The 18,549-nt window shown below is 33.1% G+C and overlaps 1 protein-coding gene across 1 annotated transcript in view; it reads right to left on the reverse strand.

Annotated features, from left to right (window-relative positions):
- Positions 1 to 18,549, reverse strand: part of VPS13B (vacuolar protein sorting 13 homolog B) — a 754,271-nt gene that overhangs the window by 525,782 nt on the left and 209,940 nt on the right. Inside the window, exons 18-19 of the mRNA XM_069465462.1 lie at positions 11,672 to 11,806; positions 10,750 to 10,923 (exon numbers count right to left, since the gene is read on the reverse strand). Coding sequence (XP_069321563.1) covers positions 10,750 to 10,923; positions 11,672 to 11,806 — 309 coding nt within the window. The remainder of the gene's footprint in view (positions 1 to 10,749; positions 10,924 to 11,671; positions 11,807 to 18,549) is intronic.

Here is an 18,549-nt window from a genome sequence, read left to right on the forward strand (position 1 = left end):
GACCTCTGATAGTTTAGATAATATTTCATAAATTGTTTAATTTTCATAAGACAAATAGAATAAATTAACTACTAAAATAAAAATGTCATGCAACAGAATATTACTTTTGTGAGGCTTGGAAACTCTACCTCCGTGTGTGTACATATATCTACATCTATCAATCATAGGTCATATCATAAATCATCATGGATAGACAGATGTAGGTATCTATGCATATCTCCTTAATGCTTAAAGCAGCACCTAACATACAGTAGTATCAAATATTTGTGGTATAAATACTTTTCCTAAGAAAGCTTTTTAATAAGTTAGAGCACTTTATTTACTTAACTAAAACCAAATTAGAACATTTTATTTACTTACTTAATAAACAAAATCCAAAACAAAACAAAAAAAGCCTTAATCTGGAAAGTTTCAGGTATTGACAAAGCAACTGCCTGAAAGGAACTTAGTATGGCCAAGATTTCAAAAGTCAAACTCAAGGTCTATAGAAGTAGCCCAGAATTACTTAACAATCAATACCTCCTTTGGACATGAGGAAACTGTTACTTCATCACTGCCCTCTGCTGGTGGTATCATTTCCCTTTAATTTTCCTTACATGAACTGACCCTTTGCTTCACAAAATTACTTCTAATCGGCCTCTATATTTAAACCACACACAGCTAAAAATAGCCTAGCCATCTGGAATTTAGTAAGTCTTGTAGGAAATAAATTGTGTTTCAGTGTAGAACTCTGCATTGTCTAAAGCATACCCTTCCAGGTTATCAGAATCTGATTCTACATGACTGCACCTTTCACTGCTTTTGTGCTATTATACAACTAAGTAAATTGTAGGTAACTGATAGCAGAGCAAAATAACTGTTGACTATAGACAGGTAAATAAATTCTGTCACATAGAAGTTCAATTGACCTCCCTACCCTCACTGAGGAAGAAGTCAGTTTGTCCAAGTTTATTTTAGTATTACTGATCTATATGCCTGTTTTTTAAATTCTTCTTTGATCTGGTTGTAACATCTCCCTGTTTCCTTTATTAATAATGAGTTAAATAAAATCTTTAACACTTGTCCACTTTATACGAGAGTCATGATTACATTTTTTAAAAATTATTCTTTAACAGACTGAAGGCAGACTACATTTTTCCCCCACAGAGCTATTCAGAAATAAAATGACATGGGCCTGTAGACTATGCCCAAATAGCCGAAGTTGTTTTATTTGGACCATCTTGTATTTACTTAATACCTATCATGTACTAGTCGTGGTCCCTCCCCTTAAGAACGCCCAATCTCTTGGCAAAGGAATCCTATAAACAGTTATGACTGTTTGCAGCATTAATACAAGTCAAAGTGTTGTGGTAGTGCTTACAGGGAGTAATTAATTGAGATGGGAGGGGTGAGGAAACGTATGAGGAGGAGGAAAGGCAAGTCAGAGGGAGGTGAAAACAAATAAAACAAATAAAAATACCCTCAGTAAAGTACTTAAACTTGTCACACATTAATGGACAACAGACTCTCATTTATTTACAAAACAAACCAATGGTATGAGAATGATTCCTACATATACTGGAATGAATAAAAGGGATGCAAAAGCTGTCTGTAAAATCAAGTTTATTCTAGAGGGAAAAGAACATGTAGGAGAAGGAGCAGGTAGCAAAGACTGATGTGAATTTCACCACTGTTTTGTAAAGCAACTCCTGGTTTTTCACAAGGAGTTGTTTACTGGTTCCCTAGGCTTCTACTCCTCTCTTTCGGCCAATAGGAAAGCTACTATATAGCCAACTTCAAAATCTGCGTGAGATCACAAGATTAATGTCATTGGACCTTAAATACAAAAGCTATGAGTTGCAAAAGTAAAACCTCACGGAGATGATTTATATCATTTCTTAAAATACAAAATAAAGCAATAATGGCAGCTTTTTGATCCATATACTTTAAATAAATTACAATAAAACAGTACAGTTCTATAATGAAGTTCATTTGTAGTCCAGTACAACCTGAATACTTCTTGTATACTAATTTACTACTAACTACTTACTAATGAAGCTACTACTTATTTACTTTGAATACCGGTTTACTTTACTATATAAGCCGTAAAAATAAAATGCAAAAATTTTGACCTTGTGCTATAAATGAGGAAAATAACTGGTCACCCTTGAGGCTCAAGGGATTTCTCCCTCTGGTTTCCTTCCAGAGTCTGGGACCTTTCAAAGGAAGCAAGCAAAGTAATTTCCTGTTACTATTGCAACTGGTCCTGACTCCTAGTATCATAGCTTCCAGGAGACATTTCAAAGTAGAAGGAGGATTCCAGAACTAGGTAAAGGATTTACTTCTAGCTTCAGAACCACATACCTATAGGTTTAAAGAGTTAAATTTTTGAGGAAAAATTTAAACTGGATAGGGATAAACCAGAATGTTGAGATTAAGCAAGAAAAGAAAGGACTCAGAGAAAAACCTTAAGTGACTAATACAGGGTTCTGTTTCAAACAAAGTAGTTAATACTTAAAATCTACATTATATTTTACAGTGTACAATGCACTTCAGAAAATAGTATTTAATTTAATCTTCACAACAATCTTAGTAAGCAGATAAGAATATTTCCATTTTACAGATGAGAAACCAATACGCAGTAAGGTTGACTTGCTCAAAATAATATAGTTTACAATGGATGAAGATGAAACCAGAATATAAGCCTTTATATCATTCACTTGTTCATTCATTCAGCCCTGACTGTTTATATGCTTATCATCTCAATATATTAGACGTTGGTTTACAGTAGAGACTTTGGTGCATCCTATTTCTACACACAGAAAACTTGCAAAAAATAATTTTTGAATGAAATGAATAAATGAATGATTATACTAAAATAGTTGACCAATAAAAAATATAAGAATGGCAACGAAACACTGCAAAGTAGTCTTTTACTTTAACAAAAATAAATTTGAGAATCAATACAACACAAAGTAACCATCATGATTTGAAAAAGAAAAAAATATTTTAAACATATATCTGCTTTAATGTATGTGAAGATTTAAATACATACCTGTATTAAATCTGTAAATTCTCTTTAATTACTATTCTAGATAGAATTTAACATTTCTTACACTTGAAAATATTGTTCTGTTTTCATAATAAAATATTATTTAAAATTTCTGAAAAAACTATAAACAAAATGCATATGGCAAATATTTTATACCTTTTATCGTGTGTCTATGTGTGTCTCTAAATGGAAAAAAGATTTTTTTAAGTAATTAGTATGATAAAAAATTCTCTATGCTACAAATGCAACATTCTCAAAAGGCTATGTCCTGGAAATTATCATAATCCTTTAGAAATTGTTTATATTACAATTAAAAATCACTTTGTTCCAATGTTCCCACAACTAGCTCATATGGTAAAGAGATCAGTAAACTTACTTTTATGCGTAACATCTTTAACATTTGCTCCCCTTTCTGTGCTTGTGATTAAATGTAACATTTTGAAATCCCAAAGTTCTGAGAAAAACATAAATCCTTGTCTCACAGCTGCTGTTTGACTGTGGAAACACATGCATTTTCTTTTCAAGCATCTACCATCAAAACTCCCAAAGGGCTCGGACTGGAGAACACCTGCATCTCTTCATTTAGTTCCAATAACAGGGCCTAAACTCCAAAATTACAAAAATAGACGCTCTGTTCTGCTGTAGTTACATTTTGCCCCTAATTCCCGTGAACAAAAATGCTAGGAGCATGAAATCATTCAGGCAAGCTCTGTCATCAAGAGGATAAGATTTTTTGCACCAGAAGCCCAATGGGAACATGATAGAAAACTGGCAACAATTACAGATAAAGTACATAGGAAAGTCCTCAGGGAGGAAAGAGGAAATGTAATAAGATAGATGGGTATAATTTTTACACATTTATGCCCAAACCACAAATGTGAATTGTCTTTAATTGCTGCAATATATAAGCATTCTTACGCATGTGTTCTGTCAAAAATACTAAAAACATAACTTCAAGGCAATTCACTTATTACTATGAGAATTTTTTGACACAAAAAAGACATTCCCTTTAAATTAAAATTTAAAATGTAAAATACTGTTTCTATTAGTAAAACTCCTTAATAGTTCATATCCTAACCAACAAACTCTGAATAGTGAAATAAAAAAGTGTGTCTGTTTGCTGGTATGTTTTAATAAAGGAGAACTACCTCCTAATCTAACTATGAATTTCTATAGACCAGAATTATAATTCTGACTTTCATTTACAATAATGATGATCAAAAGTTTCCCATATTCAATGAGCAAAATATAAAATTATTTTTAATTTATGACAATCTAATAAAGTTAAAAATGTTATACTACTTATTTCTGCAACTAGTTACACTAGAGAATATGAGGATTGGCTTACATTTAAAGATACTTTAAGATGAACATTTGTTTGACATCTTTTAAAATAACATTATAATCACATAATTCTATTTTTCTCATCTTAGGAAAAAAGTTATTTTGAGTTCGATATATTAAAAGCAAAAACAGTATGTGCATCTGACTTGCACAAGTAACTACAGCTAGGCAGATACTCTAAAAGATGTCTTCCTTCATTAACAGTGGACTGAAATCAATTAGGTGAAATTTCAGAGAAATAAGTATAAAGCTCTACATGTAGGTTCATAAACTAATGTAGACACATAAAATGTGTAAAACTGTCTTAAGAGTAGCTCATGTGAAAAAGATCTATAGCGTCCAGTGGTACACAAGCTCAAGACAAATAGCAACTAAATACAAGTCACTATACAAATCTGAGAAGTATACATGCTATACTTTGTGCTATGTGGAGGATTGTGTCAAATTTTGGAGTACCATTTTAAAGGAGACATTTTCAAACATGAAGTGGAAGTAATCATTATGGCAATGAATCTGAAGACAAATCATATGGGAAATGATAGAAAGAAATTTACAATGTTTTAGGGCTAAGCTATTCAGCTAAAAAAAAAAAACAGCTTTCGGGGAACATCTACCTTATACAGGGAAGAAAGGAGGAGGAATTGAGCTAGTACAGAAATTGACAGCATTAAGAGGGAAATAGTATCATTAATAAAAAGAGTAGATGATGAAGTATGAAATAGGGAAGAAAAATTATATCAAGTTTAGTTTCGCTTTTTTAATTTTTTTTTTCAGCTCCTCCCCTTACCCTATCCAAGTTTAGTTTTAAATGTGTTAGGCACCATTAAAATATACACAGAAAAATGTTTAAGAGGTGGCTAAAATTTTGAGTCTGGATCTCTAAAGAAAATAAATAGAGAGACATAAAGTTATGGTTGCTTGCTGAAAACAGAAGCATTGATTAGATCCTTCACACAGGAAAGAAGATCAGTAATATCATCTTGGAAATGATGTATATTTAAGACACAAAAGAAACATGTTTGAGGAGGGGAACAAAGCAAAAAGAACCAAGAAACCACATTGTTCTGGTGTCAAGAATTGTAAACAGCCTAAAATTTTACCCTACCACAGTATCATGAATGCTGCAGAAGCCAAGGCTCCAGAGTCACAGACTAAGGACTTTATTACTCATGGCATAGGAAGCAGCATGATAACAACATATTTGCATGAGGTCCCTTTGCCCACTAGTCTCACAGGCAGATGTGTCCAGATGGATACCTGTACATGCAGTGAATTACATAATGGGAAATGAACCCTGAGTTAAGGAACCTAGTATTTTATAACAGGCAGTAAACATGCCTTCTGTTTGCTCCAGAGTGAGACACAATATTTACAAGGATGTTCACTATACAAACATCTTTGAAAACATAATCCAGGACAAAGGGCGGTTGGTGCCTCCATTCACAAGAAATGCAAAAAAACAAAAGATCTATAGAGACTTGTCTCTTAATACCTGAAGCCAAGAGAGACTAAGGTTTCAACAGAAAGGGTATGATCATAGCTGTAAATGCTAGAGACTAAAGAGGATGAATACTGAATGGGGAAAAAAAGATAAGATAGCAAGTATTGTCAGGTACATTTGAGGCTGATATATTATTTCATGTCACTTAAAAAGTAAAATCAGACCAAAAAATGGAAGTTACAGTCCAATGAACAAAGAATCTACTAGTAATTAGAACTGTCTTAACAGAGGAAAACATTGGTGGGTACTTTCTACAATGGTAGAGATATGCAGAAGTAAGAGAAGGAAGAAACATAGGGAGAGAAAGGGGAAGGGGGCTAACATGTATTAAGAGCTTATTATAATATTTATCTATCAAATACATTCATATCTTTGACCATCTGTCATAAATATTCATTCATTTATTCACTCATTCATTCAACAAATGACTTCTCGAGAATTTCTTATGTGTCAGGCAATCTTAGGCCCTGGAGATAAAATGATAAGCAACCAGTGGCTAACTCTGCCCTCATGCAACTCATAGTCAAGTGGCAAAGACAGACTATATAAATATACTCTTGTCATATGGGCTATGAAGAATGTAACAGAGGTACTTAATTAAATTGAGTGTGGAGGGAGGCAGGGGAGAGATAGACTCAGGGGAAGCTTCCTTGAAGAGGTAGTAATTGAGCTAAGATCTTAAGACTGAACTGGAATTAAACAAGTATAGAAAGGGCAAGGATGGTTGTGAGAATCCCAAACAAAAAAAAACAGCATATGTAAAAGCATAATCACCATTGAGAAACCAAAAAAAGGCCAGTAGAGCTGGAGCAAATAGACAGAAAGAGATGTGTAAAGAGGATTCCTAACACTGGCTTAGAAATTGAAATGATGGCCTAAGCTCTTTTGATACTAAATTGATAGTACTCTGCAATCATTTTCTATTCCTAAATAATAGACACTCCAAAATTTATTTAAACATTAATACCATGATTAACAAAGACTCAGAACTTTTTAGCAAGCAGAACCTACTATAACTCATTTGGAAAATATAGCATATAAAGGAGAGACAAGGCCTATATTTAAAAGGAAAGAAAAATATTTAGAACCCATCTTAAAATGTTACATACATCAATTATAGTCAACAGGTGCTTCTACCTCTGAAGGAGTCAGAGGAGCATCTATTTCTCTGTTTGACCTCTAATATCTATACAAATGTTAGTGTCATTAAATGATTTCCCTGAATAGTGACCATGAATACAGAAAGCATGCTGGCACACTATATTCTCACAAGAGCTTTCAGCTCCTTTACTGTTAATCAGCGTCAGTCAAGTGCAGAATGCAATCAAAGGCAGAAGAGGGAAAAGTACAAAGGGAGCTGCTGAGACTTCAAAGACAAAGCAATCCTGTGAGATCATGGCTGTTTTGACAGTGCTTAATATAAAGTAAAAAACAGAACTCCTGAAAGTTAAGAATTTTAAACTAAAGGATATGATGCTTAGCAATGTGTATCCTAAGGTAAGAAGACAAAATGGTAAACAGCCTTTGACAGTGGAAAAATGTTATAGTCAGAAGCCCCAGATTCTAGTTCGGAGTCTGAATTACTAGGTACTGGGGACAAGTCATTTAACTTCTGGGCCTCTATTTCCTCCTGTGAAACACACAAAAAATATTTGCTGTGCCTAAAACAGTCTTCATTTATAAGCAAATAAAACAATTTACATTAAAGTTAATTGCTAAATTGTAAAGTACTGTTTTTATAAGGAGATTTACTAACACCATTAATATTTCTCAGTCATATTAATTCCCAATTCCATTAATAAATCTGTTCACTCCCTCACATTCTGAAATCATAGTCTAAAGACTCTGCCTAACAAAGCTCCTCTCAAAATTCACTTTCTAATTGAATTCAATATCATATCCACAAAATTTGCTGGTCCCTAATTTTAAACAAATGGAAAGAGGGCATCAATTTGGGAGTATATGCACAATGGCAGCTGTCTTCCACACATCATGCCATGATCCTTAGAAGCCAGTTAGTATGATCATCATTCAAATTCTACAAACTGATGGGAAAAGTTCATTAACAACCTCAACTGGACATCTATCTATTTGTAAAAACACAAACAAGGATTATTCAAGCTTTTCTTTAATTGTTCATCTAGAAAGGTTTAACTATCGAGCATCTTTTCTTTCCTTAAAAATAAGGAAAGATTCCTGTTTAGTCTTATTTCCACTTGATGCTCCAACCTCAAAAACAAAAGTAAATGTGATTATCCCTTACTTGCTCATTCATTCATTAAATACTTATTATGAGCATACTATGTGCACGGTATTATTCTAGACACTGGGAATAGTGACCAAAAAAAGACAAAAATTCCTGCCCAAACGAAGCATAAAATTCTAATAGCAGAAAAAAAACCCAATAATATAAATCAGTAACATATAAAGCATGGTTGAGTCTGATAACCAATAAGAAAAACTAAAGAATACAGAAATAAGAAGTATAGTGTCAGTGTTTGTGTAAGAGAGAGAGAGAGAGAGAGAGAGAGAAAATTAGATACAGCAGCCAGGAAAGCACTTGCTGAAAGGGTGATAGTTCAATAAAGTCTTGAAGGACTGTTAATAAATTATTTCCTCCATTTACGATTTATTTATGATTTATCCATAACATCAGTCATACAGACACACCCAATTTAAATCTTGTTACACAAATATAAGATTAATCAAATATATCTTAAAACTAGCTTAAAAAATAGTATTTCTAAGTTCTCTAAACCATATCATAAATACCTAAGCCATGAATGTGGGTGGCAGTTCCAAAGTGGATGGAAAACTAAAATTTAAAAGTGCGCTAAATAAAGTATATAAGCGTAATTTAAATTAAAACACATTACATTTTAGGATTAAAACATACTCAAAGGAATATTTTCAAAATACTAAATATATGATCACACTAAAATTTTACACACAAATCCATAAACATATCACCAAACAACACGAATATTGAAGATTACGTAAATTTCCTTAACAAGAAAAAAATGTAAAACTTTACCCTTTAAATATGTGTCACAGATAATTTTTCTTATACCAGTTTACTTTTAGATCCATATAAAAAGTTAAAATGCAAATACAATTTTGGGACCCTAGAATTGTTTTTAAATTACAAATAATAATATAACTATTGTTAGGATGAAGATTAGATTATTATTTAAATAAGTTTTACTCATTGATTCATTCTAATTGTGGCAAAAAAAAAAAAAATTAGGAGTCCTTGTCCAACTCATGAATATGTGGGCAGATTCAAATAAGATTATCCCCTTCTTGGGTCTCAAAATTGTAACTGAACAGTCTGATCATTTTAATAACATCTTAATAAATCTGATGATTTGAAAACAAAAACTACTATCTAGATAATTATATAAAGGAATTTACTAAACAATATATTTAAGGAACATGATTAAATAGGCATTAACAAAGTCAAGATGTTTATTTAACCAACAATCCCTTCTTCCTAAAATAGTCCCACTTCCTGTTTTTATAAAGTTTTACTGAAACACAGTCATGGCCATTCATTTAAATATTGCCTGTGGCTATTTTAGTGCTACAACAGCAGAATCAAATACTTGAGACAGAGGTTATATGGTCCACAAAGCCTAGAAGATTAGCTATCTGGCTCTTTATTAAAATATTTACCAATCCCTGCCTTAAAAGATGGGTAAAATATCCATAGGCACAGCCCTAGTTTGGGTCTTGGAGTCATCCTCACATCATTCTTTCTTTATGGTTCCAGACCCATTGTCACCAGGCTGCTATCTTCTTTTTGATGAGCGTTGTCTTTAGAAGGATGCCAACAGGCATCCTCAGACTCATCTTTCAAATACTAATTTCCATTTCCTAATGTGGATGCTATTCAGCTGCAAACGATATTGCAATAAAACTCATCTTTTAAATGTTTTTGTGCCCCTGCATATGTGCAGCTGGGCACTGCTTTAAAATTCACCTCCATATAGTCTCTGTCTAGTTTGTTAATTACAAATCTTTTCATAGTTTCTACTTTGAACTTAGCAATGCTTAACATACTTTGTATAAGCTACAGTACTCACTGAATAATGTTAATACAGCTATATTCTTAGACAGCTATTTGAAACTATTCACTGACCAATTCATTCTAAAGAAAAAATTCAGACCCCCTACCTTTAAAACAATCTCTATATTACAATTTTATTGCCAGCCTCATTGACTGGCCACCTTGGCTTTACTAACCATATACTGGCAAAGTGAACTCACGGCTGATATTGGTCTCTACCCCTATCATACCTTTATTTTGCCCCCAGTCTTTATTGACTCTTCTGGTATTTCCTCTCAACATGAGAGACATGGCTCTGCTATCACAGTATTGTATAAAATGAAACAGATTCTAGGCAAAGTGCTACCGGAAAAAATAAAGCTCTAAGAAATAAGATCATGATTGCTGAGTTTTTTTCTCAGTTTCAACATCAAAATCTTTTCCTTTCTACAAAACTACAGAAGGCCCAAATAGCTAATTTAACATGACAAACTTTGGGTTACAAAGTGCTACCCAAGAAAATATGTATTATATGAGATATGCTATATTTTAAAACTCAGTTGTACTTTATAGATATGAATTTGAGGTTGAACACTATACATACAGCTAAATTCTCTCATATAAAATAAAATCATTGTTTATAAAAACATTTAAATTATCAAAAATGATTAAAAAATATTTCACTTGAATTTTGAAAAAGTACAACTGCAGGGAGTATCCCAATGATATACAAATCGCTAAAAAAGAAAAAAAAATGCTCACTTTTAAAAGCCTTTCTGGAGAAGAAAATGCAAAATAATGGAATAATGATATGTTTGTACTTACCAGAATTGTGGCAGTAGTCCATATATTGTGGAACTTGAATTGTGAAGGCTATTAAATCTGGAGCTAAGAGAGATTCTGGCTTTCTACTCTCATTGAGCCACTTGGTGCAGTGAAGGTCTTTAGTGTCAGAAGGACCCTGAAGCAAAGGAATCAACTTCTCTTTTCCACTGTCCACTGGATAAAAACATTCATAGACAACAAATCTTATTAAATACAATATAGGAGTAGCCTGAGGATGTTTGAGCTTAAAATATATTAACCCCACAATAAAACATTTCAATTATATTTGGTAATTTTACTTGTATATTTAGTTATAGGGAGTCTGATAAATTAAAAGCGTATTTAAACTTTTAAAATTGAATTTTAACATTTTGCCAAAGAATGTAAAAAAGTTTATAAAAGGAAACAACTTGAACACATTGTCTTCTAAAAATTCAGTGGAATCTGTACCTTTATAGGCTTATCTTGAAATTTAGTTGGTATTGGAAAAATTACAAATAGTTTAAGAAAAATATTATAAAATAAAATATTGGTAGGCAGGTGAAGTCAATTACAACCCTAAATTTAAAACAACAGGATTTTCTTTTTATTGCATTATGCTAACAACATTTTAATTATTGTGTCATACATATCTATACCACCTATCACGCTCCAAAAGGTATAAGAATAAATATTCCTTCAATTTTTCTCCCTTATAACCATTCTTAAAACTATGTAAAGTTTTTCTCCTTAAATAAAAATTAATTTATTAAAGTCAAGGAGTATCATCCTGGCACGATTAAAAATTTTTTAAGTAAAAATTTAAAACCTCTGATTCATAGGAACAATGAGTAAATTCTTGTTTCAGTAACGCTCCTTGTAAAACGCAAGGCCAATTCTCCTATACAGGCAATAAAGTTTTACACGGTCCAGCTGCACATACCTGGGGCTTTGGCACAAATTTTTATTGATCCCATGGTCCCAGAGGCACATTTGACCAATGATGTGCTGCAGTACTTCAATTCAACATTCTGGATTGAGCCCTCAAGAGTTGGCAGGGGATTCTTAGATTTCACACCTAATAAAAGAAAACTGCAAATGTACTAGCCGATTGAATTTAAATAATTTTTATATTCCTTCACCAAGGCATTTAAACTTAATTATACTTTAATTATCTACCTCAGATGTTCTTACAGTATTTGTGTTAGGTTTCATAGTTCAGTGTTTAGGAGGCGAAAGGACGCAATTTTAAAATAAATGGGCTGAACTCTTATAACCATACTTATGTAGTCAGCTCTTGACTAGTCAAGCTCTTCAAGCTAACAAAATAAAAGTAAATGCACAAATACTTGCTTAAAAAACAAGAGACAGTTTAAAAATCATATTTGGCTTTAGATTACAGACTAAGATTTTTCCTTTTGAAATAAATTCAAATTATAAATTAAGTTTCATTTAGGCAGAGGCATTTAAACAGAAAACTACCTGAGTAAACAAACTCCCCAAAATATCTTGATCAGGTAGAGTGAAGAGACAAAAACAAAATACAGGTTGAGTATCCCTTATCTAAAATGCTTGGGAAGAGAAGTGTTTTGAATTTGGGATTACATTGGATTTTGGAATATCTACATTACATACTTACCAGTGGAGCATCCCTAATCTGAAAATCCAAAATCTGAAAAGCTCCAATGAGTATTTCCTTGGGGCATCACGTTGGCACTCAAAAAGTTTCAGATTTTAGAAGATTTTGGATTTCAAATTTTCAGATTAGGGATACTCAACATATAGCTCAAAACAGCCCCTAAATTAAAATACAATACCTTATAAACAATCCTGATATGCTCTATGGAGATAAAGGTGAACAAAGAAATTTTTATCAATTAAGAAAAAAGTGAATATTAACAACTCTACTATGTACTACTTGTTGAAGGATATAAAATAATTAGCATAAATAAGTGGTTGGGAAAACTTCATTTAAAAGGGAGAACCTCATTTTGGTCATAAAGGGTAGGTAAGAATTATGTAAGCAGAGAAGCCTTAAGAACATTATACTGACAGTATTGACAATCACTGTGGTGGTGGTGGTGATGATGATGATGATGATGATAGAGAATAAAGAAGAAAGAAGAAGTACTACTCTAATAAATTAAAATTTACTGAAGACTCAGTATGTGTTATGCCTATTCCATTCAATCCTTACCACAGGCTTATTGTATAGATATTATAATTATTCTCACTTTACAGATGAGGATACAATAGATTAGCAGAGTTAAATCAATTTGTTCAAAGCACCTCAGTTACTGAGTGAAAGAGCTAAAGTGTTTAACACAATCTGATTCCATCACAGAAGACTTTACCCCTCATTTTGCCTATATTCATGAACATCCACCAACATAATTTCCTTTCTTTTTCTCATTCCACATTTTGGTTAAAATATATTTTATTGTTCATATTTGAAGCTTCTTTGACTCAGTATGAATAGTTAAGACCATAAACTTTCTATGATAGACGTAGTAAATATCATGCTAAAAATCTTTGGTTTTAAACTTTAGTGTGTTCAAGAAGTCCCACAACTTCTCCAAGAGATCATGACTGAGTCATCCTGAGCTGTGGCCCAGAAATCTGCAATTTAACTAACATATTAAATGTTTTACAAATGGTTAGAGGATGTCATCCTGAGAAACATAATATACCACACTAACCTTACTTCAGAGGGAGCTATTAATTTACTAATTTCAATTTTGTCTTTATATAATTTTACATTCATTGTTTGCTATTTTCCAATATTTGCCACCTGCATTGTTTCCCTTTGGAGTGGTATCCATTATACTCAGAGAAGGAATTCTGAACCTTGTGTCTATGGTAGACTTTAAGGAGTCTATGAAACCTATGAAATGGTATCTCAAATATATGCATTTATACATTTTTCTAAGACATATTTATCAGCTTCTCAAAATTCATGTCTCAATAAATTTTAGTATCTCAGAAAATTAAATGATGCCAACAATACTAATATAATCATCATGGAAATAGAAGTACAATTTATCATAGCAACATTCACTGAGCATTTCCAAGGTTCTATGCACTATGCCTAGCTTTTTTATTTATCACACCCCAAAAAACCTGAGGTAGCTGTTACTATTTCCATTCCACAAATGCTGAGCTCCCCTACCTATTTAATATCTTTTATGGCTGCAAGTAATTATAATCAGAGGATTACTTACCGTGATCTAATCACCGTGTTAAATGATGAAGACATACAACTTAGTAATACCCTCCCCTGACCCTCAAGCCCTCACTGGAAGACTCTCATTCTATACCAGTTTTTCAAAAAAACAAAAACATAGGAAACTTATATGGCTATCAACAAACAAGATCTACTAAAAGATTCAAGAGTTGCTGATGGGTTCAGAACCAAAAGAATTGAATTAGTTTCTGGTACACACAAAAGCAAAAGAATCTGAATAGGCCAAATGGTTTTGTTTTTAAGTAATTTTGTAATACTGCTTCTTTTACCATTTCAAGGTTAGTATTCTACCTTGAATGATAAATAATAGGTCTTTGTTAATATCTCATTTGTGTTATATGTAACTTAGAAGAAGAAGTTGTCTAAAATCTCCTCTAATAAGAATCTTTATACCTGTATAAAGCATATTGGTTTAGACTAATACTATCAAGAACTCAGTGCTGAATTTTTATAATCATTATATTTCTCACTTTTTTTTTTTTTCCTTGAGACAGGGTCTCACTCTGTCACCTGGGCTAAAGCCCAGTGGGGTCATCATAGCTCACTGCAACCTCAAACTCCCAGGCTCAAGCAATCCTCCTGCCTCAGCCTCCCAAGTAGGTGGGACTAAAGGCTTGTACAACCATGCATAGCTAATTTTTCTATTTTTTGTAGAGACAGGGCCTTGCTCCTGCTCAGGCTGGTCTCAAACTCCTGGCCTTAAGCAATCATCCCGCCTCAGCCTCCCTCTAGGATTATAGGTGTGAGCCACTGTGCCTGGCCATTGCTCAGATATTTTAAAACTTGTTTTAATAACTAAATCATTATGCTACCATTTCTCTTTAAGATAAGCTTTTTTATAATGTAATTTGTCTTCAGTGCCACAGCTCATATTTTAAAAAAGGAGAAGAAATTACATATAGACTTTGATAATGGAGAAAAGTTGCTAGTAAAAAATAATCTTACATTTCTTTCCACTCCACCATCAATCTAAAATTATAAAATGCCCCAAATGTAAGTAATAGAAAGGCAGAAGGAGCTAAGTCTTGGTATTATACAATTCAGGGCACCATTCAAATTGTGTTCTACAGGAATGCTGCTCTCTGAAATTGTGAAAGGAAATCTCCTATTAGAGAAGCAATATGGTAAAACAAAAAGAGCAAAGTCTCTGAAGGTAAATAAATGTGCTTTCAGATAGAGACAGCATTACCTACTTACCTTGCATGTAAGTGGCTTAGGGCAAGTCACTATGATTGTTACTCAAGGAGGAGAAAATAACTGTAATTACTGATCAAGGTATTTAACTGTGAAAACTCAGCTGAACTTTACACAGAACATTTAATTTAGGGATAGCGTACCGTATTTTGACGGAATGTATACATAGCCGACATGAGTTAAGAGGACAATCACAAAGACAGTGAAAATACCTTACATTTGAAAAAATGCCTTACAAAGTACTCTTATAAATGTTTACTCAAATACCGCTGCCATAGTCCACTAGAGGAAGGCAAGTGGAAAACCCTAAGGCACTGTAACTGAAATACAATTTTACATAGTATTACCAATAAAATTATCTAAAAATCGTTACAAATTTTTGGAATATAATTAAATATGAATTAATGTTATGCTATTTCTTCTCCTTTTAGTACTTTTCTCTAAAACATCAACCCCTAACCATATTTTTAATCCTATAATACACCATTAACCCTAATTCTTTTTCCACCAACTTTCTTGCCTGCCATAATTCTTATAGCCTCATTGAGACCTTTCCCTCAGTGTCAAATTTCTACTCTTCTGTAATCTACTTATGATCACTCCTATAATTATCATCTATAAATTAAAAGATGAACTAATGAGAATCATCTGTATATCTGTGTGTAAGTAAACGATTAAGAAGTCAAACCATGTTTACCTCTGTTCAACCCTTAACCTCCACAAAAAGACTAAGAAATATTTTCAGGGCCCTAAACTAACAAAGAAATTAAAATGAAAAGACAAGAGCTGAATGGAAAGATCTCAAAGAGACAAAAGCTGTCAACAAAATTTTGGAAGATGGATATTTGATGAACAAGTAGCAATGAGTAGACATAGAGCAACAGAGAAAAAGTGACTTTGGGTAATTAAACTAAGAAGCAAATTGATCTGCAACAAGCCCCCAAAATAACAAGAAATAAAGAGGTCAGGCAGTTCACAAGGCAGGGATGCAGATTAGGCTAAAAAAGATAAGGAAAGACTAAAAGTCTGTCTAATGACCACAGATCCATTCCCTTAATCAATGTAGCCAAACTACCTGACACTCATCCTGGCAGAAGACTGGAGGGTTTACTGTGGAAAGGTTAAACCAGAAAGACTCTGAACGAAGAAATAATGAGATACAACCAAAGAAAATGGTGCATGCTAAGAACGGGGAATTAATCTAAAAATCTATACACAGTATATATACTGGATAATGAGATCTCCCCTTCTTTTATTCTCTAAGAACTGAGTGCCAGACTTATAACCCTCAGGAAGGAGATGGAAGGATATCTCTCTGTGCAAAGTGGCAAGTCCAAGAAAAAGGAACTGATACTAATAATTCTCTCCCAACAAACAGAGTTGTGTCCAATTCCCCTACAATGACACCAGCCATTCAACAAGTTCCAACCTCACACAGAGGATCTAATTAGTTATTCTGTACTTTATTCTACAATATAAAGGGTCAACAAATATTAGATAAAAGTCACTAATGTAACAGGTGGAAATTTAAAAAAAAAAAACACAGAGGAAAGGAACTTGAAGTAAAGAGACAATGCCAGGAGCAGGAAAAAACTTCAAAAAATAATAAAAATAATTTCTATCCTCAAAGAGAGTACAGAATATATTCCAACAAGAACTGGACATTTAAAAATTTCAAAGAATAAAAAAGAGCTCTTAGAAATAAAAAACACGGGCCGGGCGCGGTGGCTCACGCCTGTAATCCTAGCACTCTGGGAGGCCGAGGTGGGCGGATCGTTTGAGCTCAGGAGTTCGAGACCAGCCTGAGCAAGAGCGAGACCCCATCTCTACTAAAAATAGAAAGAAATTATATGGACAGCTAAAAATATATATAGAAAAAAAATTAGCCGGGCGTGGTGGTGCATGCCTGTAGTCCCAGCTACTCGGGAGGCTGAGACAGAAGGATCGCTTGAGCTCAGGAGTTTGAGGTTGCTGTGAGCTAGGCTGACGCCACGGCACTCACTCTAGCCTGGGCAACAGAGTGAGACTCTGTCTCAAAAAAAAAAAAAAAAAAAGAAATAAAAACCACGATGTTAATTCTCCTTTAATTAGTAGAAAGCCTGTAAAATAAAGTTGAGGATATCTCCCATTAATTAAAACCAAAAAATCCATAGAGATTGAAAGTAAAAGAAAAATGACAATAAAACGATTGGCATAAGTAATCCAATATCTGAAAACCGAAAGTTCTAGAAAGAACTATCAAAAGAAAATAGAAAAAATAAACAAAGAAAAAATTCAAGAAAATTTTCCAAACTGAATAGGAATTCCAAATTAAAAGGGTCTACTATGTAGCACAACAAATAAAACACACACACACACACACACACACACACACACATAAACTCACATCACCTGAACATCAGGGCAAAACAGAAGCTCCTAAAAGTTTCTGAAATAAAACAAACACATACACATAAAAACAAAAATTGGTAACATAGAAAGGCTAAACAATTAGAATGTCAATTAAACTTTTCAACAGCAATGCCCAAAGCAAGAAAACAATAAAAAGCAATGCTTTTAAATTTCTGTAGGAAAATGACTCCCACCCTTAAAAAAACCTATACACAGCCAATCAACCCATCACATATAAAGGCAAAATAATGATTCATTAGGGCATGCCAGATCTGAAAAAAGTTTACTTTCTATGCTAGAAAGATAACTAGAGGATTGTGTTCACCAAAAAGAGGGAGTAAATGAGGAAACAGCAACATGTGGTCTAAGAAAGAGGGGACCCAACAGAGGAGAACAGGGAATCCTAGGACAATGGTAAAAGGAAATTTGAGGACATCTCTGCAGTAGGCCTAGGGAGCAAACAGAAATTGAAAACAGGAAGAAAGTGTACTAAAAGAATGATTCCAAAAATTAAAATTATCTCATGCATTTGAACATACTGAGAGAAGACTTGAGTCTCTGTTATAATTTTGGAGAATTAAAAAATAAGTACATAAAACACTAATCAAGCAATAACAACACAAAAAGCCAATTATTACTCCAAGAATAAAAGTTTTATACCAGAAAAAATATAATGGCAGCATATTACAATACATACATACATGGTCATGATATGTTCCTACTGAATACAGATTTAAGAAAAAATTGTTATAAAATTATATTCAAAGATTCAGAAGAAAAAAAGAATAGAGATAGAGACAGTGAGAGTTGGCCCTAAAAGATAAATACTCTGTGGTAGGGAGAATAATGGCCCATCAAAGATGTCCATATCCTAAACCCCAGGACCTGCGACTATGTCATATTACAAAGCAAAGGAAAATTAAGATTCCTAATCAGTTGACCTTGAAATAGGGAGATGCTCATAGATTATTCAGGTGAACTCAATGTAATCA

The sequence above is a fragment of the Eulemur rufifrons genome, chromosome 3 (genome assembly GCF_041146395.1).
Source record: "Eulemur rufifrons isolate Redbay chromosome 3, OSU_ERuf_1, whole genome shotgun sequence".
Lineage (NCBI taxonomy): Eukaryota > Metazoa > Chordata > Mammalia > Primates > Lemuridae > Eulemur > Eulemur rufifrons.